General features: G+C 36.7%; 1 protein-coding gene across 1 annotated transcript in view; it reads right to left on the bottom strand.

The window, feature by feature from the left end:
• The window catches only part of SLC35F1 (solute carrier family 35 member F1), a 491,181-nt gene that overhangs the window by 59,169 nt on the left and 404,501 nt on the right, over window positions 1–27,511 (bottom strand). Inside the window, exon 4 of the mRNA XM_049771361.1 lies at window positions 7,477–7,636. Within this exon, the coding sequence (XP_049627318.1) occupies window positions 7,477–7,636 (160 nt within the window). The remainder of the gene's footprint in view (window positions 1–7,476; window positions 7,637–27,511) is intronic.

Here is a 27,511-nt window from a genome sequence, read left to right as displayed (position 1 = left end):
TATGATTTTCACGACATGCTCCAATTCCATTCAAGTTGCAGCAAACTATAGGATTACATTTCTCAAATAGTTGCATCCTAATCAATTGTGTGTGTATATATATATATATATATATATATACACACCACAATTTCTTCATTAATCTGTCATTGTACATTTGAGTTGTTTTGAGAACTTTTATTCTAACATTTTAGTAGGGTTTGCTATAAATTCTTTCAGAATTTGTTGAAAATTGCATTAAATATTTGTATGTCTTTCACATTATTTGCTAAGCTTTTCCTAGGTACTTGATTTGGACAATTTAAAGTGGAATTAGTATGTTTTATTCTTTCTCTTCTAGCTCATTATTTGTGAAGAGAAATGCAGGGGCCCGAGTGATAGCACAGCGGTAGGGCATTTGCCTTGCACATGGTGACCCAGACAGAACCTGACTTGATCCTTGGCATCCCATATGATCCCTTGAGTCTGCCAAGAGCTATTTCTGAGTGCAGAGCCAGGAGTAATCCTTGAGTGCCACCCAGTATGGCTCAACTCCCCTCAAATCAAACAAAAAACATGAGTGCTGCCCAGTGTGGCCCAGAAACAAACAAACAAAAAAAACCCCAAACAAACAAAAACCCAAAACAGAAATGCAATATGTTTTTTGTAGACATAACAATAACATTACTTCTCTGTACTGGCTAATTGTTTCCAGTAGGTTTTTTTTAATGGAGTCTTTAATGTAAAAAAGTGAAAAATTAACTTATTTTCCAATTAGAATACCTTTGTTTTCTTTTTCTGACTTGATTTCTGTCAGACACTTCCAAAATTATATCAAATAATAGTGGGAAATTGGACATTCTTGCTTTATTGTAAAGAAGTCTTTCTGTTTTTTGCTATCGTAGATAATGCCTGCTGTTTTGAATTTAGTTAAGAACCTGCCAATCTGGGGCCGGGCGGTGGCGCTAAAGGTAAGGTGCCTGCCTTGCCTGCGCTAGCCTTGGACGGACCGCGGTTCGATCCCCCGGTGTTCCATATGGTCCCCCAAGCCAGGAGCAACTTCTGAGCACATAGCCAGGAGCAACTCCTGAGCGTTACCGGGTGTAGCCCAAAAAAAAAAAAAAAAAAAAAAAGAACCTGCCAATCTTGTGTTTATTCTTTAAGTAATCTACTAGTTTAATTGATCTTTTCTTTCTATATCATTGAATATTGGACAATTTTTATTATTTCCTTCTATTTACTTTGAGATACTTTGTTTTTCTAGTTTGCTAAACTGAGATCAGATTATTCATTTGAATTTTTTCTTATTTCCTGATATAAATTTATATTTCTCTACATTTGCCCCATAGTAGTACTTTTGATATCCTATAGGTTCTGGGGGTTTGTGTTCTACTTCTCAATTGTCTTGAGGGATTTTATTATTTTTTTCTTTGATTTCTTGAAAAATTCTTCATTGCAAGTACCAATCTGAGGAAGACAGCTTCAAAGCAGGCCTTGTGGGTGTCTCCAAGTATAGGCTTCCTGCTGCAACCTCTGCAGCATAACTCTTTTTTTTGTTTGTTTTGTTTTGTTTTTGGGTCACACCCAGCAGCACTCAGGGCTTACTCCTGGCTCTATGCTCAGAAATCACTCCTGGCAGGCTCGAGAGACCATATGGGATGCTGGGATTCAAACCACTGTCCTTCTGTATGCAAGGTAAACACCCTACCTCCATGCTAACTTTCTGGCCCCTGGCATAGTAACTCTTAATTCAGATAATCATAAATTGTACATATATATCTGTCATTAATTTAATTAACTATTGAACATGGGCAAACTCTGCCTTTGAATTTTCTTGTGTATTTAATTTATGTTAATGTTGTTATTTATTTAGGGGCCACACCCAGCAGTGCTCGGGGGCTACTCCTGTCTTAAAACTTAGGAAGTGTTTGAAAGACCATGTTGTGGAGATCAAGCAAGGCCTCTGGCATGTAGGCATGTAACACTTGCATTCCAATTTTCTTTTTTTTCTTTCTTTTTTGCTTTTGTTTTTGGGCCACATCTAGTGGTTACACTTGGCTCTGTGTTCATAAATCACTCCAAGCAGTACCAAGTTGGTTGTGTACAAAGCAAATGCTTACCCTCTGTGCTATCACTGCAGCCCCCATTCCAACATTTTAAGGCTATTCCCACAACCCTTGAGTTTCCTTACTTTAATAAATGCTGTAAGATGCCTAACATGTCACCTGGTACATATTAAATATTCACTAAGCAACAAGTAAAGTCTCTTTCACTTTGGGTTGGGCATTTCTTATTTTGCTGTTTCTTGGTTCTAATCAACCTAGTTAAAATTGCTTTGTAAAAATTGCTTTCCTCTATTGGCATTTTCTTAAATTTCTAGAACATAGTTTTTAGAGGAATATTTGTGTCTTTGTAGCAGTGGGTGGTAAAGAGCGAAAATTATTTAACTTTCCTAGTTACCACTATGTCAAGAAGCAAACAGAAAATTATACTTTTGTAGAAAGCTGAAAGACAACTAATGATTTATGAAAGTAAATACATCTCTGAACATTTTTGAATTTTAAATATAACCATTTGTCTTGTTTTTCTGGAACTTGTTGAGTTTTAGCATCAAAATTCTACATCTGGGGAAAGCAGATCTGGGATACTTGTTCACCCTAATTTAATATAATAGAACAACTACATTTCTTCTAAGAGTCACAATTATGAAGAAACAAGTACTAAGTGGTACAACAAAAACAATAATGATTGGACTCCCTATCTATGTTACGGCCTTTGTAATTGTACAAGATAAGCTTCTTATCATCCTTAAGCTTTTATTTCTTTGGCTTCAAAACTGTGAGCAAAAATATTTTCTTTGCAAATTTTGGAGGATTAAATGAGCTAATGCATAAAGAAATGTCTAATACCTTTGGACACAGTAAAATTTTAGCTACTTTTTTATGATACTTAATTACTTAGTTCCTTGAGATATTTTTCTTCCTTGTAATAACTAAAACAAGAACTATAATCATAATTATTGTTTTGGATAGTTAACAACATTATAGAAAAACTATAAGATGTAATCAATGTATTACAATAGTAAGAAAATATTTTGAAGAACGAAACATTTCTTTACTAAAAAGCTATTTTATTTCAAAGTGTTTAATAAAATTTTAAGGTGAGTTGACCAACATAATATTTAAAAATCATTGTATTTTTCCATTTTACCCATGAAAAATGTACTTTAATGCAACTGTGCATGTTGCAATTTAACTCTTCTTTTGGGTGAAAGCTATTTTATTGCTTTGTATTTTAACCACAAACATTATTTGTGATACATATTCTGTGCCTATGCCCTGACATTTATAGTTTGTATATGGTAGAATGCCTGATGCCATCTAAGAGGTCTCCCTCAGCAAAACTTTAACCCAAAGTGAGGAATTCTTAGATAACCAATAAAAATAGCATTCTAACAAAGTAGAATTAGAGCAATGGCATCAGTGAGATCAAAGTAACCTTTAACAGCCCAATCCCAATGTGCCTAAGGAGAGAATTTTTGGAATCCAAACCAAGGTGAACCAAACGATATTTTAAAAAGGATTATGACAGTTGTTTTCTTTATTAAAAAAATCATGTGGGGGCTAGAGAGATAGTGCAGCAGTAGGAAGTTTGCCTTGCATGAGGCCGACCCAGTATGAACAGTGGTTGGATTCCTGGCATCCCATATGGTCCCCCAGCCTGCCAGGAGCGATTTCTGAGCTCAAAGCCAGGAGTAACCCCTGAGCACTGCTGGGTGAGGCCCCAAAACAACAGCAACAACAACAATAACAAAACCTCATGTGGTGATAGCAATTTTTATTAACTTGTATGTCCAAATAAAGTCATGATAAATGCCTGCAGTACTTTGAAGTTTTGTTCTTGCCAAATTAATGCAATGAATAAGTTTTTCTGTAAAAGTGATAATAGAATGTTTTTATAATAAGGTATACTAATTTAAAAGTTATACTCCCCTCAAATCCACAATGATTTATTCTATTTATAAAATTTTATAGAAACTGAAGTTTTAATTGTTACCTTAATGTTTTTATATAGCATTAAAATATTTCTAATAATTACTTCATAAAATAGTCCCCGGTGTCCTTTATTCTGTTTGTCCTTAGTACATTATACCAAGTACTTGGATCCCATAAAATTAGCTCCAAAGATATTCTACAATGATAAAATGTAATTATTTTCAGGGTATGAGGCTTTGAGCATATCCAGCTACATTCAGAAGCTACTTTTTGACTTGATAATCAGGGATCATTTCAGATGGTGCTTAGTCACATGTGGTGATGGGGTTGAGCTCAGGTCTCCCCAATTATGGCAAGTACTAAGGATTTTGACCTATGTGCACAAGCAGAAATTTAATTCTTCAACACTGGTTACAAAATGAAAGGTTAACTGGGCTGGAGCAGTGGTGTAAGTGATAGGGCCTTTGCCTTGCACTTGCTAACCTAGGAAGGACCGTATTTTGATTCCCTGGCATCACATATGGTCCCCCAAGCCAGGAGCAATTTCTGAGAGCATAGCCAGGAGTAACCCCTGAGTGTCACTAGATGTGGCCCAAAAAGCAAAAAAAAAAAAAAAAAAAAAAAAAAAAGAAAAAAGAAAAAGAAAAAGAAAAAGAAAAAGAATGGTTACCAAAAGGGCCTTAAACAGATTCATATGAAGATATAAACACAATTTCAGTACATTCTAGATATTCATTTATTTAAAAAAAAAAAAAAGATCACTATTGGGGCCGGAGAGATAACATGGAGGTAAGGCATTTGCCTTGCATGCAGAAGGACAGTGGTTCAAATCCCGGCATCTCATATGGCCTCCCAAGCCTGCCAGGAGCGATTTCTGAGTGTAGAGCCAGGAGTAACCCCTGAGTGCCACTGGGTATGACCCAAAAACCAAAAACCAAAAAAAAAAAATCACTATTGAAAGACCCACAAAATAAAATTTAATACTACTTCATTTCTAAGGTCCACATAACATCAAAGAACATTTTTCACAGGATTGATGAGCAAAACCATGTGAAATTAGTTCAATTTAGAATAACACTATGGCTTAAATACATGGATCTATAAAAATTAAATGTGTTCAGTGACAATGTAATTCCAAGTGATAGCCAGGGTAAATGGTGAAGGTCAATAAAAAAGAATTAAAAAAAAATAAGGGCTCATGTTTCTGCTTAGTCAGTAGAGCTGATTAAGAGTAATTTAATTGTGACTTAATAGCTGATCATGTTATATCACACAAGAATAATGGGATTTGTCCAAAGAGACTATCAATACCAAAATCACTATAACGATAAACATTGATCTTTTCATATGGCATTTATTGCCATACCATTAAGCAGTATATCTTAAACGAAGAAAAAGAAATGCTTGTATTTGCAGGCCACCTATAAATATGGGTATTGATTATGTCAAGTGGTCTATGAAGAATCTCTTCTCTCTTCATATCTTTAGTTCTCAGCAATGGGCAAGAACAGTGCTTATCCTGAAGGTTTGGAATTTCAGTTCTATTTCTTGATCTCAACTATGTGACCTTGAGTTTTGATTTTTTTTCCTTTTCAATTACCTTTTGATTTTCCTTCATTTTTGTTTGCTTTATTTTGTTTTGTTCTTTGGACTGCACCTTGCAGTGCTTGGGGGCTACTCCAGTCTCAGTGCTCAAGAGTTGCTCCCAGTGATACTCAGTATCATGTGTTCCTGGAGATCAAATCTCATGCTCTAGCAAGCAAAGAATACATGCCATATCTCTGTGCTGTCTCCCTCAATGTATACCTGATCTTCATTTTGTTTCAATTTTAGTATCTTATACGTTAAATAGAAAAGAGCCATTAGCACAGTTCTTTTCAATTATAAGTGTATATGGTGCTTTTTTTTTTTTGAGTCACACCTGGTGGTCCTCAGGGGTTACTCCTGGCTCTGAGCTCAGAAAATACTCTTGGCTGGCTTCAGGGACCATATGAGATGCTAGGATTTGAACAACCATTAGTCCTGGGTTGGCTGTGCGCAAGGCAATTGCCCTACCCCTATGCTATCTCTCTGGCCCCTATGATGCAATTTTTAAAAGTAAATGTCATTCATTTTAGGTGCTTTTTATGACTTTATCTTGTAAAAGAATGCTCCAATTTTGAATATAATCTAATTTTCTAGAAGGAAGGCAAAAGCAAAAACTACATATACCTGGGAGTGCTTTCTATCATATTACTATTGTTAACAAAGGGGACCATACTGACTGACCCATTCCCACAGCCCCCATATTTCTGTAAGAGATAGATTTGGTGCATTTTAAGGAATGTAGCACTCTAAAATGGTCATCTAGAAAAACTTTTGAATCAGTGTTTCTAGAAGATTCAACAAAATTTGATTAATATGTCTTGAAACTTTACCTTGTAGATCTATATGCTGTGATTAATATCAGAATTCCCACCAAATAAATAAAAAACAACAAAAAACATAAATGAAAAGACTAAATTTAGCACCTCTGATAAAATATTCAGTATTTCTAATTTAGATTTGATACTTTATTAAATGGTTTGTTTAGTTTTTATTTTGGGGAGTTGCACATGTAACTATGCTTAGAGCTTACTGCTAAAGGTATTCAGGACATTATATAGGGTGCCAGGAATCAAACCCAGGTCTGCCACAGGCAAATAATGTACCTTACCCACTGTCCTCTCTCTCTCTCCAGTCTTCTAAATATTAATTCTTCTAGTTCTGCAAATTAGTTGTCACCCAGTAATTTGAAAGCTCAGTCTTTTTCTAACTTGAAAAATAAAAAGTTGGCTGCAGGGTTCAATAGACTGGAGCAGATACTTTGCTTGTAGGAGGCCCAGGTTTTATCCCAGGTACCAAATGGTTCCCTAATCATGACTGGGGGTAACCCTGAGGTACCACTGGGTGTAGTCAAAAATATTTTGGGGGCCTGAGGTGTGGGGAAGGCCTTAAGGTTCAGGAGTAGGACAACCCAATGTCATCATCTCTATGTTAGTACAGTTAGGCAGCTGTAGCCTCTCAAACATTCTGCAAGTTCACTATCCTCAGTTTTAATTATAGTCTGAATGTTTCTGAATGTATGTAGAAAGAACATAGTTGAGTGTTTATTCACTACCTCAAAAATAAAAAAAAAATTATGAGGTTTCGGAAGAGTTGGGGTTATACCCAGTGGTGCTCAGGCTACTCTTCGATCTGTGCTCATGAGTGACTTCTAAAGGTGCTCTAAATGTGGTCTAAATTAGGGTAAACTGCACACAAGGCAAACATGTTACCTGCTTACATTATCTTTCCATCCCAAGAATTAAAGAATTCTTCTAACGTGTCACTATTTTGAGTGGAGGAATAAACATAAATATGACAGACACTGGGAAGGTGATTTCCTTTTTTTTTTTTTTTATCTAACTACCATGAACATTTCACTTTTTGCCTTGGTCTCAGCTACAGAAGCAAATTATGTGGTGAATACCCAGTGACTCACCTGCTCCCTGGTGCCTTCCCACAAGTACATCAGCTCCTGCCATGCAGCCCATTCCCAGGATGCAGACAACAATGCCAATGAAGTGCACAGCCTTATACCGGATCAACAGGAAGAACCAAGACAGCAGAATCACCACTGGGATCACAAAACAGTCCAGGAGCTATTGAGAGAGAGGCAAAGAGCAAAAGGAAGTTCAAGGGGAAGCTTTCTAAGAAATGAAACAGATAACAGAACTCTGTAGAAAGGTTCCTTTCAACCTCAGTTTTTGTGTAGACTTAGCAAGATGTAGTTAAAACAAAATCTGAAACAAATGCAAATTAACTTTACTTAACACTTTCCAAACTTAAAAGAAAGGGGAGAAGGTCAATGGGTAAGACTTTCAAGAGGGGAAGGTTTTCCTACCCCAAAGTGACAGACAACTCTGTCACCATCTTCATTAGTGCCCTGGCTGGTTCCTCATGGTGAGTACAGGGGGAAATTCTGAAGCACATGTTAGACGTTTATGGGCTACACTTTGCAATGCTCAGGTTTTGATCTGGATGGTGCCTAGAAAGCCCACAATAGAAGTAGAACTGTAATAGGTGTTTTAATCCTCTGACCTATTTCCTGCTCCTCATAGAGTTTTTATACTTCGTTAGAATTTAGACAGAGGGGCTGTTTAGATAGCATGAAGGTAAGGTGTTTGCCTTGCTTGCAGAAGGTCGGTGGTTCTAATCCCGGCATCCCATATGGTCCGCTGACCCTGCCAGGAGCTATTTCTGAGCACAGAGCCAGAAATAACCCCTGAGTGCTGCCAGGTGTGACCCCAAATCTACAAAAAATATTTTAAAAAGGGGGACCGGAGCGGTGGCGCAAGTGGTAAGTCTGCCTTGCCTGCACTAGCCTAGAACGAACCATGGTTCAATCCCCCGATGTCCCATATGGTCCCCCAAGCCAGGAGCGATTTCTGAGCACATAGCCAAGAGTAACCCCTGAGTGTCGCCAGGTGTGGCCCCCCCAAAAAAACTGAAAAAAATAAAAAGGTTTTTAAAAAGGAACACTAATAATTATATAAACAAAATCATTTGACTTTATTTCCTAAACATTTTGCACAAAATATGGAATTTCATCTGAAATAGCAGTCCTGATAATTGGCAGAGTTTCCTCTAACCTAATATCAAGAAAACATACTAAAGAAAGACTTCTGTGATAGGAGCCAGCTGATCTGAATGTAAGTACTAGGCTGCTCTTTTATCAGATCAAAATTGCCTTGGTCAAGTCACAAACTCTGGAAGCCTCAACTTCATGCTAGTAGAACAAAGATAATGCTTCCTACAAAATATCTCCAAAGATTGTTTTGGAGTTCATAAATAGAGCAGGTGAAAATGTTTATAAATTATGGAAGCCTTCAATGTTGGTCTTTAGTCCTACTTTGAAAGACACTATCTAGGTTCCATAGAACTGAATCAGAGTCTACTAATGTGGTAAGAAGTAGCAATTTAGAGCTACATAGTCTAAGGCAAATGCTCTTTTACCACATAAAACTTCAAAATTCACATATAGGTTAGAAAGATAATACATTTTGTATAGCTATTGCCTTTCATGTGGCCAATCTGGGTTTGATCCACAGCATCACATATGATTTCTCAGGCCTAAGCAGGAGTAATTGCTGAAAACAAAACCAAGAGTAAGTCCTGAGCATGAATGGGTATGACCCCCAAATCAATAAAAAATAAAATAAAAACATATCAAATGAAGAATCTTTCCCCATTTTCCATTACAGCTCTTTTGAAATAATTCTAGTTATCTCTAATGTCTGTGTGGTCAGTAGTACCTAATTTTCCTTTACTTTTATTGCTTATATCCTAATTGCATTTAGTTTTGCAAATTTCATTTAACCCTCTCAAATCTACTCACTTCACCACCTGCACTAGATTGCCATCCTTTGCTACTTGATACTTCTTCACTTGATTCTTCTTCACTCAAGCATCTCTAATGAAATACTCTACCATAACTTTAAAATTTCCTGTATTCTTTTCTGTCAGCTCAGCATTTATATGCTGTCTCATTTTCCATTCCAGGTTTTGTGGGATCTCCTTGCTTCCTGCATATTCTGTACTGCACTTTTGCAGTGACAACTGCAATAAAACTTATTTAATATGAGATTATTGCCGAAATTTATTTTCCCATTTGGTGGTTCATGAGAACAGAACTATATTCTCTGCAAATCAAATCCTGCAACTAAAAATAGCCAACATTGTTACTGAACTAGTATTAGAAGTTCTTGAACATATAAGAATTTCAGCTTAGAAATCATTCTTGGCAGTTATGGGCTCCATATTTGATGTCAGGGATCAAACCAAGATCAACTATATGCAAGGCAAATGTCTTAATTCCTATAGTATCTCTTGGGAATCCTCCTTTAAACCACAGAAAACACACACACAGCCTTTTCTTTTGTTTTGGGGTCATACTCACCTGTGTTCTCGACTTTTGTCAAGTTCTAAGCTCAGGAATCACTCCTAATGGTACTCAGAGTTCCTATTATAAAGGATTCTAGGGATTGAACCTGGGTTGTATGTATACATGGCAATATCCTACTCACTATATTATATCTCTCTGTCTCCCCCCAATATCATATAATAAATAAAAATATTCTAACTAAGCTATACAAGTACAGCAGAAGGGTATTTGCTTTGCCTGTGGAATCACCAGCATCCCCGATAGTCCCCTGAGCACACCAGGAGTGATCCCAGAGTACAGAGATAAGAGTAAGCCCTGATCACCACTGAGGGACCCCGATTGTCACCGCCACAAAAAAAAAATGAAAAAGAAATAAAAATACAAATGGTGTCTCTAAGTGTGTGTGTGTGTGTGTGTGTGTGTGTGTGTGTGTGTGTGTGTGTGCTTGTACCCAGAATCAAACCCAAGGTGTCACACATGCAAGTCACATGTTACAATACTGGGTTTCATTCCTAATCTCAAACGTTTTTAAAGATTAACCATATTTTATATTCCTCAAGCATGTCTGAGTGTTATTGTAGTATCTTATACTATAAAATACATTTGGAATCCCCTAGGAAAGGTCTTTTTTTGTGATCTGTGCATGTTCTCAGACATTTTCCTCTCTATATAACTCTTCTTTGCAAATTGAAAGAATCAATTGGCAATATTAAGGAGTCCCTCCCATAGCTGTGATATGAAGGAATGATGAAGGACTGTATAAATGCTAAGTGATACCATTATCTGGGAACTGATACCAAAGATCACCACACTTCTGGGGGGTATAAGGGTATTGGATGATAGCAATGTACTACAGTTCAGTGGTCTACTGCATGGTTAATTAGGAAGTTAATGATCTCACTTGATGTGGTAAAATGCTCTGAGGCAAGTTTTACAACTGGCCTTCAGTATATTAGGAAATGTCAATTTGCTAGTAAAAACTGCTCACTGGGCATAAAACAGCTGGTATCTCTTTTTAAAAATCAGAAGTGATTTAATCAATAGTTGAAATATTTAGTTGTGTTCTCACAATTGGGATTTCATTAGCTGGTTAGAAGCCCTCAGTCAGAGGAACTGAAGACTTCATTCCTGAATTATTGAAAGCAAATGAGGCCATCATCCAATCTTTGGGGAGGATTGAAGTGAACCTACTTGGTTCTCAGTGTAATTAGAATCCTCTAAATCTCTTGAGACCTGGGATCTATTTCCCTAATGGTTAGTTTAATAATTTAAAGAAATCCCTATTTGTAACTAGTAGAAAGCCTATGGGCAAGAAATACTTCTAGAAAGAAGATAAAAGAAGAATATAATATAAACCAGAGTTCCTAAGAGACAGAAAAATTTATAAAGGAGAGATCCATAATAGGGGGCTGATTGAATGAATGAATGAGCACTTGGTATCACTAATGTTAGAAAGGATATTAGAAACAAACCTTGTTGCTACTAGCATTTTGGATAAACAATTCTTTATTGTACAAGCCTGACACATGTTTTCATGCTGTGCAGTTACTATTTCTGGGTCTTGGCTACTAAAAATCAAATGAACAAGCAAAACTCTTTTGAAAATTTACAAGGGTGCCTCAGGGGTTCTCTCTTCCCAAAACTCTTTTATTAAAAGCTGGGGACTCAGATGTTTCAAGAAACAAAATAGTGACTGAATGTCACACCAATTGTTTGTTCCAACACTATTTCTGCTATGATTTTCTTGGAGAACAGTCCTTTAATGAAGATCAATGGCAAGTAATACTACAGGTAGAAATATAAGCATTATACCTGCAATGATAAAAAAAATAGTTGGTAGCTGTTATTAGTAAATAGGTTACTATTACTTTTTTAGTGATTTTAGGCTTAAGTTTTCCCCTGTGGGCATATAACATAAATATTGACAAAATAATTTTCCAATTTTATTATTAGCTTAACTCTGTATGAAGCAGTTGATAGAGTAATAAAGAAGAGAGACATCATACTAGATGTCTACTACTGGTACTTTTAAAAACAAAAGAACATATCTAATTTTGTTCAACCAGTTCTTAACTTCCATTGGAAAATTTATATGTTTTGCATATCTTCTATATACAAAAGTAAATTATAGATCAGTATCTCAAAAAGAAAATAATACATTCTATTTTATAGTTTTTTTTAATCTCTGAAGAATAAAGAATACTGATAGGGCTGAATGATAGTACAGCAGAGAAGGCTTTTGCCTTGTATACAGCCTACTGTAGTTCAATCCTGGGCACTGAATATGGTCTCCTGAGCACTTCCAGAAGTTATTCCTGAGCATAAAGCCATGAGTAATCTCTGAGAACTGCCAGTTGTGATTCCAGAACAAATATAGAATACTGAAAATAACAGAACTGTGACTGGTAGTTGTGACAGTGACTGCAGGCTGTGGGTGGTGTTTGTACTCAAAGCACTAGTATGAAATGAGTGAGTGCTCTAGACAAGGCCATGAGAAAGAAAAGGATTGGTGGCTGGTAGCAGTGGCAATAGCTGCAAACTATAGATGGAGATTGGACTCAAAAGAGGCCTTGCATTTCTTCTAGTCAAGGAGCCCCAACACAACACCTTTTTTTTTTTTTAAATACACTACAAAGTGCACAATAAAAAGGCACAATGCAGAATCCCATCACACTTAGTGAATAAAGATGGTAGTTCTGAAGACCTGAGTAGCATCAACCACTTAGATAGTTCCTCTGATAGGATCTTAGAGAGGAAAAGTTGAGAGAGGAAGAGAACTCAAAGAAGTCATAGAATGTACACCAATAAGATTCAAGAGAATATTCAAGTAGAAATAAAAATAAACTTCAAAAAGAAATATCAGGACTGAAAAGTTTGGTAAGTATAATGAAAAACTTATAATGAAAACTGGTGAAGGACCTCACCAGCAGAAAAAGAGCTGCATATGGCAGGATCAGTGAGCTGGAAGATGAGCTGAATAACACTTCCATACAACAGAAGAAGTTGGAAAAGAGTCTTAAATAAACAAACAGAAGATGGAAAAGTCCTCAAAATAAGTAAACAAATCATATTAAACATTTGGCATACATTTAGTAGGAGCAAAATAAGAATAATTGAAGTCCTAGAGGGCCAAGAAGAAAAGCCCTATGAAGAAGTGCCAGTCAAAGACATCATCACTGAGAAATTCCAAGAGCTTAAACATGCTTGCACCCATGTCCTGAATGCCCAAAGAATACCAGCGAAAAGAGATCCAAATAAAAGCAACTCAAAACAAATTCACAATGATATAATACTGAAAGCAACGAGATCAAAAAGGGAAGGGGTCGGAGTGATAGCAGAGTGGTAGGGTGTTTGAATTGCACGTGTGGCTGACCCAGGATGGACTTGGGTTCAGTCCTTGGCATCCCATATGGTCCCTGAGCCTGCCAGGAGTGATTTCTGAGCATGGAGCCAGGTGTAACCCCTGAGTTACTGGTTACAGGAGTAACCACCAGGTGAGCACCCCCCCCCAAAAAAAAAAAAAGAAAAAGAAAAAAAGAAATTACATGCAAAGAAGCAAACTTCTTTTTACAGAATATTTGTCACAAGCAACCCTCCATGCCTGAAGGCAGTGGTGGGATATGGTGAAAACACTCAATGAAATGAATGCCTCACCAAGAATAATTCCCTCAGTCAGACTTTCATTTCACATATATTCATGAATAAACAACAGCTCAGAAACTTTACAGACTCAAAACCAACTTTCAAAAAAGTACTAAAGGCAAGTATTTTAAGGCAAGAGAGACCACACAAATACACCAAACTTCTTCAAAAAGATGACACAAAGATCCCTAACAGTAATCTCTCTCAACATCAATTAACTAAATGCACCAGTTAAGAGACATGGAGTGGTGAAACAGATAAAAAAAATCGAAAACAACATTTTTCTGCCTACATGAAACACATTTAAATAATCACAGCAAATAAAGTCTCAAAGTATAAGGTTGGAAGGCAATCCTTCAAGCAAACAACTCCCTTAAAATAGACTGGGTTGGCCATACTAATATCAGATACCATAGTCTTCAGGTTATAAAGGTTACAAGAGACAGAATCATTGCTTAATAACCAAGGAATATGTATATCAGGAAGAAATAATACTCCTAGACATATATACACTCAAAAAGGACCAGAAAAATACTTAAAGCACCTGCTAATATACTTGAAAAAAGACATCAACGGCAATACAATAGTAATGGGAGACTTCAACACTGCTCTGTCACCTCTTGGTGAATAAATCAAGAGTATAACAACAAAGATATACTAGCTTTGAAGGAAGACATGAAGGAGAGAGGACTTGTAGATATATAGGGCTCTTCACACCCAAAAATCTGAATATACACATTCTTCTCTAATATACATGGCAATTCTCCAAGATAGGCCACATATTGGGCTATAAAACATACCTCCATAAAATCAAGAGGATAGAAATTGTATTGCCTATCTCCTCAAACCATGATGCATTGAAAACAGAAGTAATCTACAAACAGAAACAGAGAAATAATTTCAACCCCTGAAAATTAAACAGTTCTCTACTGAACAGTGAATGGACCAGAGATGAAATTAAAGAGAAAAATAAAACAATTCCTGGAAATGAATGAAAAGAAAAACATGAATTATCAGAGTTTTTGGGATACAGCAAAAGAGGTGCCAAGGGGAAAATTTATAGCCTTGCACGGATTCATTAGGAAGAAAGGGCCTCTATAGGTTAATGCACAGGTTAAGAAATTGGAAAATGACCAACAAAATGAGCCAAAAGCAGGAGGAGGAAAGTAACAAAATATAAAGCATAAATTATTTAACTGGACATCAAAAAGAAAGAATCTAAAATATCAATTAAATCAAGAGTTGGTTCTTTGAAAAAATAAACAAGATCAATAAACCATTAGCAAGATACAAAGAAATAATCTTAATAAATAGAAAAATAGTCAGAAATGAAAAGGGGAATGTCACTATAGATGTCACTATGGAGATTCAAATGGTAATTAGAGATTACTTTGAGAAGCTTTATGCCACAAAATGAGAGAACCTGAAAGAAATTGTTAAATTCTTGGACTCCTATAATCTCCCTATGATTGAACCAAGATGACGTAGAATACTTGAATATATATGATTATGAAGTATATTTAAATGGTAATCAAAAGGCTTCCTAAATACAACAGCCCAGGTCTATATGGTTTTAACTAGTAAATTTCTTCAAAAAAATTATTTTTTCGTTTTTTGGCCACACCCATTGATGCTCAGGGGTTACTCCTGGCTAAGTGCTCAGAAATTGCTCCTTGCTTGGGGGGACCATAAGGGACGCCGAGGGATCGAACCGCGGTCCTTCCTTGGCTAGCGCTTGCAAAGCCTTACCTCTAGCGCCACCTCACCAGCCCCCCAAATTTTTTTAAAGTACCTAACTGACTATACTTGTCAGGCTCTTCCAGGAATGTAAAGAAACAAACACTACTAAACAATTTCTATGAAGCTAACATGACTTTAATAACAAAAGCAGAGACACCATCACAAAAACAGAGAATTATTGGCTGGTATCCTTTATGAACATAGATGTAAAGATCCTCAACAAAATTCTAGCAAATAAAGCCCAGAGCTGATAATCAAGAAGGTCATGACTGAGTAGGAGTCATTTCAGAGATGCAAGAATGGTTTAAAATACAAGTAAATCAATATAATACATAATATCAACAAAAGAAAATATAAAACTCTTATGATAATAGCAATAGATGCAGAGAAATCATTTGACAAGGTCAATCACCCATTCATGATAAATTCTCTCAGTAAGATATGTATTGAAGGAACTTTCCTCAATATAGTCACTCATTTACCACAAGCTATTCCTCCTAGATCTGGCTCAAGACAAGCTTTCCTCTCTCACCACTTCTATTCAATATAGTACTGAAAGTACTTGTTATTGCAATTTGGCAAAAAAAAAAAAAAAAAAAAAAAAAAAAAAAAAAAAAAAAAAAAGATATCAAAGGCATCCAGATAGGAAAAGAAGAGGTTATAAGTTCTTCCTTTTGCAGATGATACTATATATAGAAAACACTAAAGAACATACAAAACAGCTTATAGAAACAATATATTTGTATAGGAAAGAGATAGTTAAACATTAATATACAAATATATATAAATTTTATATATAATATATGAATGTGAAGAATTGGTTTTAATAAAATCCTATTCACAATTGTGAATTGTGCCTCAGAAAATCAAGGACCTTGGAATCAACTTAACTAAAGAGATGAAAGACCAATACAATGAAAACTACAAAACTCTACTTCATGAAATAAAAGAGGTTACAAGGAAATGAAAACAAATCCCTATTCATAGATTGGTAGGATTGACATCATTAAAATAGTTAATTTTAAATTCTCCAAAGTATTATACAGACTTAATGCAACTCCCTTAAGGATACCCATGAAAAATTTGAAATAAATAGATCAAATGCTCCTGGAATTACTTGGAATGATAAACCTACAAGAATAGCTAAAACAATCCTTGGAAAACAGAAGATGGGAGTCATCACTTTTCCCAACTTCAAATTATATTATAACCAGTAGTCAATAAAACAGCATAATACTGGAATAAAAACAGACCCTCGGATTAATGGAATAGACTTGAATATTCTGATTCTGACCCTCAGGTATATAATCAATTAATCACTGATAAAGAGGCAAGAAATACAGAGTGGAGCAAGAAAAGCTTTTTCAATGAGTGATGTAAAAATTGGTCAAGTACATGCAATAAAGTGAATACAGACCTCTCCTTAACACTGTATACAAAAAGTCAAATCAAAATGTATTGAAGATCGTGATATTAGACTTGAAACTATAGATACATAGAGGAAAATGTAGACAGAACACTCCATGTCATTGAAACTGAAAGCATCACCCAGGGTAAAACAAGTAAGTGGAAGCTAAGATAAACAAATTGACTACATTAAACTGAGAAGCTTCTGTACCTCAAAGGAAATGGTAACTAAGGTACAAAGACTACCCACAAAATGATTATGGGAGAAATGGTAGAAACTATTCCCCCAAACACTTCTGATAAAGGTTTAATATCCAAAATACACAAGGCACTGTTTGAGCTTAGCAAGGAAAACTTATCTAACCCCATCCAAAAATAGGGAGAAGAAATGAACAGACGTTTACTCAAAGAAATTTAGATGACCAAAAGACAAATTAAAAAATAGGCCCACATCATTAATTAACAGGGAGATGCAAATTAAAAACTACTATAAAATAAAATCTCATACCACAGAGACTGGAACACATTACAAGAAACAAGGACAATCAGTACTAGTGCCATGCAGGGAGAAAGGAACTCTCATTCACTGCTGGTGAGAATTTAGACTGGTCCAGCATTTTGGAAAACAATATGGCCATTCCTCAAAAAATTAGAAAATGACCCAGAAATATCACAACTAGGAGTCCAAAAATACAATGTAGAAAATCCTCTGCATTTCTGTATTCATTAAAGCACTAGTCACAATAGTCATTATCTGGAAACAACTAGGATACTTGAAAACCAATGAGCAGATGAAGAAACACTGGTGCATTTACACAAAGGAATATTATGAAGCTGTTGAGAAAAAATGAAGTCATGAAATTTGCTAATAATAGATATGGGGAGTATTATTTTGAGTAAAATGAGTCAGAGATAGAGGAATAGACATAGAATTATCTCACTCCTTTGGGGCATATATAAAAAGATAGTATGATAATAATATCCAGAGACAATAAAGAAGAGAGCCAGGAGGACTATTCCATGGTAGGTAGCTTCGCACAAATAGCAAGAGTGTGCAGTTAGGGCAGAGAAGGGACCTCTATGATAATGATAATTAAAAATGATCCCTCTGGACAATAACTGGGTGCTGAAAAGAGACAAAGTGATAGGCATGATGTCCCTCAGTAACAATATTGTAAATCACAATGTCTAAAAGGGTGGTAAAGGAACTGAGAGTGAGAATGAGAGAGAAGAAAAGAGAGAAAAGAAATATCTGCCCCATAGGCAGGAATGGGGGTGGTTGGAGGGCATTGGTGGTGGAAAATGTGCACTGGTGAAGTTGTTGTACATTGTATGACTAAAACTCAATCATGAGTAAGTAACTTTGTATCTGTGGGGGAAGAAAAAAACCAACCGTAGGGGCTGGAGCAGTGGCACAAGCGGTAGGGCATTTGCCTTGCATGTGCTAACCAAGGACAGAAAGAGGTTCAGTCCCCTGGCACCCATATGGTCCCTCAAGCTAGGAGCAATTTCTGAGAACACAGCCAAGAGTAAATCCCTGGGCATCACCAGGTGTGTCCCCAAAAAACAAACCAACAAAAAACAAACCAACTGTATTCTGAACAGCCTTTTAACAACAGTGTTTAAATAAAGTTATTAATTAAAAACAAAGAAAATAGCCTAGAAAGAACACTAAAAATAGTCTGCAAAGAAAGTTCATTTGGGCACAGGGATGTGGTTTAAGTGACATAGCATTAACTTTCCAAAGAAGAAACAAATGTATGGCACCAAGGCCTGCTCTATCTGTATGTTAGGCATGATACAGTTCAGTAACAATATTGCAAACCACAGTGTCTAAAGGGCAGGGGAGAAAGGAAGTGAGAGTAAGGAGAGAGAGAGGGTAGAGAATGAGAGAAAAGGAGAGGGGAGGGAGGGAGAGAGAGAGAAAGAGAGAGAGAGAGAGAGAGAGAGAGAGAGAGAGAGAGAGAGAGAGAGAAAGAATTCTGAGTGCAAGGCCAGCAACACTTTCATCTGTGATCTCTGACACTACAGTGCAAGTGTGTGATCTCTAGTTAGTGTTGCAACCAAGTCACTGGTCACTAAAACACCAAGGAAATAGAATGGGTGGAGCAGAAGGGACACTAAAAATTGTTCATTGTACTTTAAATTAGTTCCTATTTTCCTCAAAAATTTTAGGCTAATTTTACTTATTGCTGTCCTCACTCATCAATAAATACATGAAGAGTGGGGTCTATATCCTAACTAACGTTATTGAGGAAGGCTCTTGTGCACACCAGCAGAGTGTGTGTGTGTGTGTGTGTGTGTGTGTGTGTGTGTGTGTGTGTGTGTGTTGTGAAGCCTTGGGTTTGATTCCTAACACTGGAAAAGCAAATAAATAAAATCCAAATTTTTACTTTCTTTGTGACACTTCTTTAAGGAAGATATAATTATACTCAATTTACAGATAAGGAAAATTAGGGTCTAAGAATAAAGCCAAGTAGTATTACAATTCCGACTACAATATTACCTCTGTTCTCCTAAATTAGAGTTCAAATCCAGGTCTAAAAGTTACATAATAACAAGAATGCTTGTGCTGTCACTGCTCAGATAATAGAAAACAATATCAAACAACATTTTTTAAGTTACAATGTCTTTTTCTAAAACTATTGCTGTTTGTTTTGGGGCCACACCCCGATGATGCTCAGGAATTACTCCTGGCTATGCTCAGAAATCGCTCCTGGCTTGGGGGACCATATGGGATGCAGGGGGATCGAACCGTGGTCTGTCCTAGGTCAGCCACGTACAAGGCAAATGCCCTACTGCTACACTACCACTCTGGCTCCCCCTTTAAAAAGTTTTTTAAAGTTAAAGTTAAAGTTATATATATATATATATATATATATATACTGGAGAGCCATAGCAACATTGGTCTCTACCTCTTAATTGCAGACTATGTCTCACTTTCTCTTTCATACACATACAACGTGGACACACACACACACCACACACACACACACACACACCTTCCTCTTTGATAATATCTGTTCAAGCATCTCTACCTTTCTATGCTGTATCATTTACCAAAACTCCCCAGTCCTGAGTCTGTATCTGAGTGTCCTTCCTCAGCGGGATGAGGCCTCTTTATTCTTCTGTTACTGAAGAGTTTCATAGAGAGTCATGTGTGTGGCCATGACATCTGCTTTCACTAGCCCAGAGTTAGCCCAAATGTTTGATCTTCTTGACTTCACATTTCTAAAACAGAGCTGCAGAAATAGCGCAGGCCCTACAGTGACTGTATGCTGGACCTTCCTTTCCTTTGCAAACCTTCCCCAGTATAGCTTCTGCAAGGCCAAAGCTGAGATACCCTGCTGGTGACCAGAAGAATCGAGAGAGAGAGAGAGAGAGAGAGAGAGAGAGAGAGAGAGAGAGAGAGAGAGAGAGAGAGAGAGAGTGTTGTGGCCAAACAGAAGCAGCTGGAGTAGTAGAGATACAGAAGAAACAATGACACACTGGAGATATAGTCAGAATGCAAAAAGAACTCATGGCTTTTCCTTTAAATCATTATTGTGAGTGTTTGTTCTGCTTTCCTTCTTATCCATAACTCTCAGCAGCCACCAGTTATTTTTATTTTTATGGATCTGACTATTTTGGGAATTTCATATAAACTGTACCACACAATATTGGGGTTTCTATGATTTCTTTCTTTCCTTTAGCAAGTACCCTACCTGCTATGCAATCACTCCTGCCCCAATATTGCACACATCTTTTAATATAATTTTATACTTTTCTTTGTTCCTTGGTATTGCTTTTTTTTTGGTTTGTTTTGGGTCATGCTTGGTGGTACTCAGGGGTTCTACACTCAGGAATCATTTCTGGTGGGATGGACGGACCATATGAGATGCTGAGGATTGAAACTGGGTGGGCTGAGTGCAAGGCAAGCACCTTACCTACTATAGTATCATTCTCACACCCTCCCCTTCCCCAGACCAGACTCCAGACCCAGAAGTTCTTAGGAGTTACTCTGGCTTGTTATCAATTCCTGCTAGGAACAGAGACTGGACCTCCTGCCTGCAAAGTATGTTTTCCTTCAATTGACCCATCCCTTTAGCTTTTGTTCAACTATACTGAGTTCTTAGTACTAAATAATATTTAATTTAGTTGATAGATTACTTTTTATTTCCCAGTTGCTCAGTTAAAGTATTCTAGGTCATGTGCATGCTGGGAACAGTGGCAGAGGCTGATTAGCATTGGTGGTGGGAATTGCCTTAACTCATTGTCACTATGTACCTTAAATATAACTGTGAAAGACTTGCAATTCATATATTTCTCAATACAAATTATAAAAAATATTCCAGGTAATACTTCAGAAGAAATAAACTTACATGCCTGAATAAATATTTACCCAAAGAAATAGAATAAATATAAATATATAGTATTTTACTTTGTTGGTAATCATATAATCACATTCCAGATAAAGTTTTAAAAATATAAAGTACACATTGGTGAGAATACAATAAGACTGGAATATTTTTGTACTTTTAAATTGGACAAGCTTCCACTTTTCAGGCTGTTATGAAAAACCTATTAATATTTTCAAGCAAGACATGTGAGAACAAGCTTTTGTGGGGGAACATATGGTTTCACTTCTTTTGGGTAGCTTTGGAGAAGCTGTGCTATCTAGTAACTCCTTTTAATGCTTTGAGGAACTGTTAAGTTGTTTTACAAAGTAATTGCATTGAATAATAGTAGGGTGATAACCCCACTATTAATGTACAAAGGATATACTTTTTACATCCTTGCCAACATTTCTAATGATCTAACATTTATACTTTAACTATACTAGAGGGTGTAAAAGATATTTTGCTCAGATTTTGATTTTCAAATCATACAATTTGCTGAGCCTGCTAGGAGTGATTTCTGAGTACAAAGCCAGGAGCAACCCCTGAGTACCTCCAGGTGTTGCCTCAAAAAAACAAAAAAATTTTATTTGCATTTCTCTAATGACTGTTAGGGTTACCCTTGGAGGTCCTCAGGGGTTATGCCTGACTGAACTCTAAAATTACTCCTGATGGTGCACAGGGGACAACATAGGATGTCAAAGATGGAGCCTAGGCTGGAAGCATGTAAGAGAAGCACACTTCTTGGCTGTGTGCATCTTCTAGCCCATGAATACAACCACAACATGTAGAAAAATCCACAATGCAAGCATGACAATGGGGAAACAATGCAGGCCAACACCAGGCATAGAAAATGAAGATAGCAACTCTGATGACCTGAAAAAGGCCAACCATCTACTTATTCTCTCAGATATGTAGTTTAGAGAAGAAATATGGAGGATGTTCACAGAACTCAAAGAAAACATAGATCAAGTTGAACGGAACATTAATAGGAATCAAGAGAATATGAAAATAGAAATCAGAAAACTCCAAATAGAAATAACAGGTCTGAAAAACTCAGTAGATGAATTGAAAACCTCAAAGGAAAGCCTCTACAACAGGATAACAACAGCTGGGAATAGAATCAGTGAGCTGGAAATTGAGATGCATAACAACTCCAAACAGCAGACAAGGTTGAAAAAAAGCCTTAAAGCAAATGATCAATGAAAAAAAATTATTCAAAAAAAATGTGAACAGATGACAATATAAGTCTTTGATAAGTTCCTAATGTCTGCTTGCAAATCTATAAATTTACCTCACAGTACTGCTTTTGATGTGTCCCATATATTCTGATAATTTCTGTCTTTATTTTCATTTGTTTCCAAGAATATTTTGATTTTCTCTTTGATTTTATCTCTGACCTGCTGGTTCTTCAGTAGTAAGCTGTTTAATTTCCAGGTGTCAAAGTTTTTCTTCTATGTCCCTTTGTATTTCATATCTAATTTTACTACCTTGTGATCAGTAACGTAGTCTGCACTATTTTTATCCTCTTGATTTTAAAGGAGATATGTTTTATGGGTTAGCATGTAGTCTATCCTAGAAAATGACCCATGTGCATTGGAGAAGAATGTTTATACAGATTTCTGGGGATGGAGTGCCCTATATTTATTTATTTATTTATTTATTTATTTATTTATTTATTTATTTATATCTGCTAGACTACTTCCATTTTTCTTTTCAGAGCTAGCATATTTTTCAGTGTGGTTGGCCTATCAAGGGGTGACAGGACAGTGTTTAGGTCTCCCACAATTATTGTGTTGTTATTGATATTTTTTCAGATTTGTCAACAATTATATTAAATATTTTGCTGGTTCCACATTATAGATTTGCAAGCAGACATTAGGAAGGTAGAAGGAGCCTACATGAATAGCTTAATGACACAATTTATAAATTAGAAAATTATCAACAAATGGAATAAAAAATATGTAGGCAGAAGAAAATAAAAAGCTTAGAGTAAAAATTAGTGAAGTGGAAATTCAGAAAACAATCTGAAAGATGAACAAAAGCACAAGTTGGTTCTTTGAAAAAATAAACAAGATTGATAAACCACTATCAAAACTCACAAAGAAAATGAGAAACTTGGTATACTGGATTAGAAATAAAAAAGGGGGAAATCACTACAGATATTGCAGAGATTCAAAGGGTAAAGAGAGGCTACTTTGAGAAACTCTATGCCACAAAATATGATAACCTGGCAGAAATGGACAAATTCTTGGACTCTTATAACCTTCTACAGTTAAATAAGGATGAGGTAGCATATCTAAACACCCCCATCACTACTGAGGAAATTAAAATGGTGATGAGAAATCTTCCCCAAGAGATACGCCTGGAAAGGGGGAAAGCCGCTGAAACTCTCGCTGGAATCAGATACCCAGCACCTATATCTGACTGTCTCCTGTGCTGTGTTTTGGTGCATACTTGGCTGATTTCATCCTGTGTGTGGCTTCATCTATGCACGGATAGCCTTCCCTAAAGCCTGATTTCATCCAGTGTGTGGCTTCATCTGCACACGACTAGCCTTCCCTGGAGCCTTCCCCTGGAGGTGAGTGATATGCCAGGAAAGTGGGAAGCCGTTGAACACTGCTGGAACTCAGAATGCCAGCACCTATCTCTGACTGTTTCCTGTGCTGTGCTGCATTCTTGGCCTGATTTCATCTTGTGTGTGGCTTCATCTGCACACGGCTATCCTTCCCTCGAGGTGAGTTGGTACTCCCAGAGAGGGAGGAGCCAGAGCAGTGGTCGCACACATCATTTAGCCAATGAATACAACCACAAAATGTAGAAAAACCCACACCAATACAAGTGTGACTCAATGGGGGAAACAACGCAGGCCAGCACCAGACATAGAAAATGAAGATGACAACTCAGATGAACAGAACATGGCTAACCAACTAGTCAGTCTCTCAGATAAGGAGTTTAGAGTCAAAATACGGAAGATGTTCAAAGAACTGAAAAAAAGTATAGAAGAGAACACTAATAAGAATCAAGAGAATGATAGAAAAGAAAAAACTCCAAACTGAAATTTCAGTTCAAATAATAGGTCTGAAAAGCTCAGTAGATGAATTGAAGAAGAACATGAATGAGCTTTCCCACGGTGGTTAACAGCAGCTGAGGATAGAATTAGTACACTGGAAGATGAGATGAATAATAACTCCATTACAGCTGAAGAGATGGAAAAAAGGCTTAAAGCAAATGATCAAACAATTGGAAAAATTACTCAAAGAATGGGAACAGATGAAAAATAGAAGTTTATGATAAGCTCAACAGAAACAACTTAACATCACTGGAGTCCCAGAGATCTAAGACGAAAATCTCCAGGAAGAATCAATGGTCAAGAACATCAATAAAGAGAAAACTCCCAGACCTAAAGAATACATGCGATTAAATCCTGCATGCCCCAAAGAGTACCAGCTAAAAGAGACCCCAGAAAAAACACCCGAGACACATCCTAGTCACAATGACGAAATCTCACAGTTAGAGACAGAATTCTGAAAGCAGCAAAATTTGAAAGAGAAATTACATTTCAAGGGAACATACTTGAGATTTACTGCAGACCTGTCACCTGAAATACTCAAGGGCCCAGAAAGCAGTGGTGGGACATAGTGACAAAACTCAATGAAATAAATGCTTCGCCTAGAATACTGCACCCAGCAAAACTCACTTTCAGGTTTGAAGGAAAAATACATGGTTTCACAGACAAACAACAGCTCAGAAACTTCACAGAATCAAAACCAGTCTTAAAAGAAAAACTGAAAGACCTAATTTAAGACAAGACTGATCAATAGACACACCAAACTTTGATATAAAGATGGCACTAAATCCCAGGACAATTCTTTCTCTCAATGTCAATGGGCTAAATGCACCAGTTAAAAGACACAGAGTGGCTAAATGGATAAAAAAAAAACTCAATCCAATCTTTTGCTGCCTACAAGAAATGCACCTGCATAGTCAGAACAAACATTGACTCAAAATAAAAGGCTGGAGAAAAATTATCCAGCAAACAACACCCATTAAAAAGCTGGAGTAGCCATACTAATATCAGATAATGCAAACTTTATACTCAGGAAGGTTGTAAGGGAAAAAGATGGGCATTTTATATCAATCAAGGGGCATATAGAGCTGGAAGAAATAACTCTCCTAAACATATATGCACCAAATGTAAAAGGAGAGATCACTACTGATATGGTAGAGATCCAAAGGGTAATCAGAAACTACTTTGAGAAACTCTAAGCCACAAAAAATGAGAAACCTGGAAAGAAATAGATAAATTCTTGGACACATAATCTTCCACGGTTGAACGAAGAGGATGTAGCATATCTAAACACCCCCATCACTATTGAGGAAATTAAGATAGTAATCAAATGTCTGCACAAAAACAAAAGCCCAGGCCCAGATGGATTCACTAATGAATTCTTTCAAACCTTTCAAGAGGAACTACTACCAATCCTGGCAAGATTCTTTCATAAAATCGAAAAAACAAGAATACTTCCAAATAGCTTTTATGAAGCCAACATCACCTTGATACCTAAACCAGACAGAGATGCTACAAAAAAAGAAATGTACAGACCAATATTGCTGATGAACACAGATGCAAAGATCCTCAACAAAATCCTGGTAAATAGGATTCAATGCCTCATTAAGAAGATCATCCACTACGATCAAGTAGGTTTTATCCCAGGAATGCAAGGATGGTTTAACATCTGTAAATCTATCAACATAATACACAACATCAACAGCAAGAAAAATAAAAATCACATGATCATATCAATACCCACAGAGAAAGCATTTGATAAGGTCCAACAGCCATTCTTGCTCAAAACTCTCAGCAAGATAAGAATGGAAGGAACCTTTCTCAATATAGTTAAGGCCATCTACCACAAACCAGAGGCAAATATTATCCTCAATGAAGAAAAACTAATAGCCTTCCCTCTAAATTCTGGCACAAGACAAGGCTGTCCTTTCTCACCACTCCTATTCAACATAGCACTGGAAGTACTCGCTATAGCGATGAGGCAAGAAGAAGATATCAAGGGAATCCAGATAGGAAAGGTAGAAGTTAAGCTCTCGCTGTTTGCAGATGACATGATACTCTACTTAGAAAACCCTAAAGACTCTACCAAAAAGCTTCTAGAAATAATAAACTCATATAGCCATGTGGCAGGTTACAAAAGTAACACACAAAAATCAATGGCCTTTCTATACACCAATAATAATAAGGAAGAAATGGACATTAAGAAAACAACCCCATTCACAATAGTGCCACACAAACTCAAATATCTTGGAATCAACTTGACTAAAAATGTGAAGGACCTATACAAAGAAAACTATAAAACTCTACTCCAAGAAACAAGAGAGGACACGTGGAAATGGAAGCACATACCCTGCTCATGGGTTGGCAGAATTAACATCATCAAAATGGCAATACTCCCCAAGGCATTATACAGATTTAATGCTATCCCTCTAAAGATACCCATGACATTCTTCAAAGAAGTGGATCAGGCACTTTTGAAATTCGTTTGGAACAATAAACACCCTAGAATAGCTAAAGCAATCACTGGGAAAAGGAATATGGGAGGAATAACTTTCCCCAACTTTAAACTTTACTACAAAGCAATAGTTATCAAAACAGCATGGTATTGGAATAAGGACAGGTCCTCAGATCAGTGGAATAGGCTTAAATATTCAGAAAATGTTCCCCAGACATACAATCACCTAATTTTTGATAAAGGAGCAGGAAATACTAAATGGAGCAGGGAAAGCCTCTTCAACAAGTGGTGTTGGCACAACTGGATAGCCACTTGCAAAAAATTGAATTTAGACCCCCAGCTAACATCATGTACGAAGGTAAAATCCAAATGGATTAAAGACCTCGATATCAGCCCCAAAACCATAAGATATATAGAACAGCACATAGGCAAAACACTCCAGGACATTACAGGCATCTTCAAGGAGGAAACTGCACTTTCCAAGCAAGTGAAAGCAGAGATTAACAGATGGGAATATATTAAGCTGAGAAGCTTCTGCACCTCAAAGGAAATAGTGCCCAGGATCAAGAGCCACCCACTGAGTGGGAGAAACTATTCACCCAATACCCATCAGATAAGGGGCTAATCTCCAAAATGTACAAGGCACTGACAGAACTTTACAAGAAGAAACATCTAATCCCATCAAAAAATGGTGAGAAGAAATGAACAGACACTTTGACAAAGAAGAAGTACAAATGGCCAAAAGACACATGAAAAAATGCTCCACATCACTAATCATCAGGGAGATGCAAATCAAAACAACGATGAGATACCACCTCACACCCCAGAGAATGGCACACATCACAAAGAACGAGAATAAACAGTGTTGGCGGGGATGTGGAGAGAAAGGAACTCTTATCCACT

The sequence above is a fragment of the Suncus etruscus genome, chromosome 4 (genome assembly GCF_024139225.1).
Source record: "Suncus etruscus isolate mSunEtr1 chromosome 4, mSunEtr1.pri.cur, whole genome shotgun sequence".
NCBI classification, from domain to species: domain Eukaryota; kingdom Metazoa; phylum Chordata; class Mammalia; order Eulipotyphla; family Soricidae; genus Suncus; species Suncus etruscus.
Note: the sequence above shows the minus strand (reverse complement) of the source record. Positions and strands in the feature narration are given on the sequence as shown.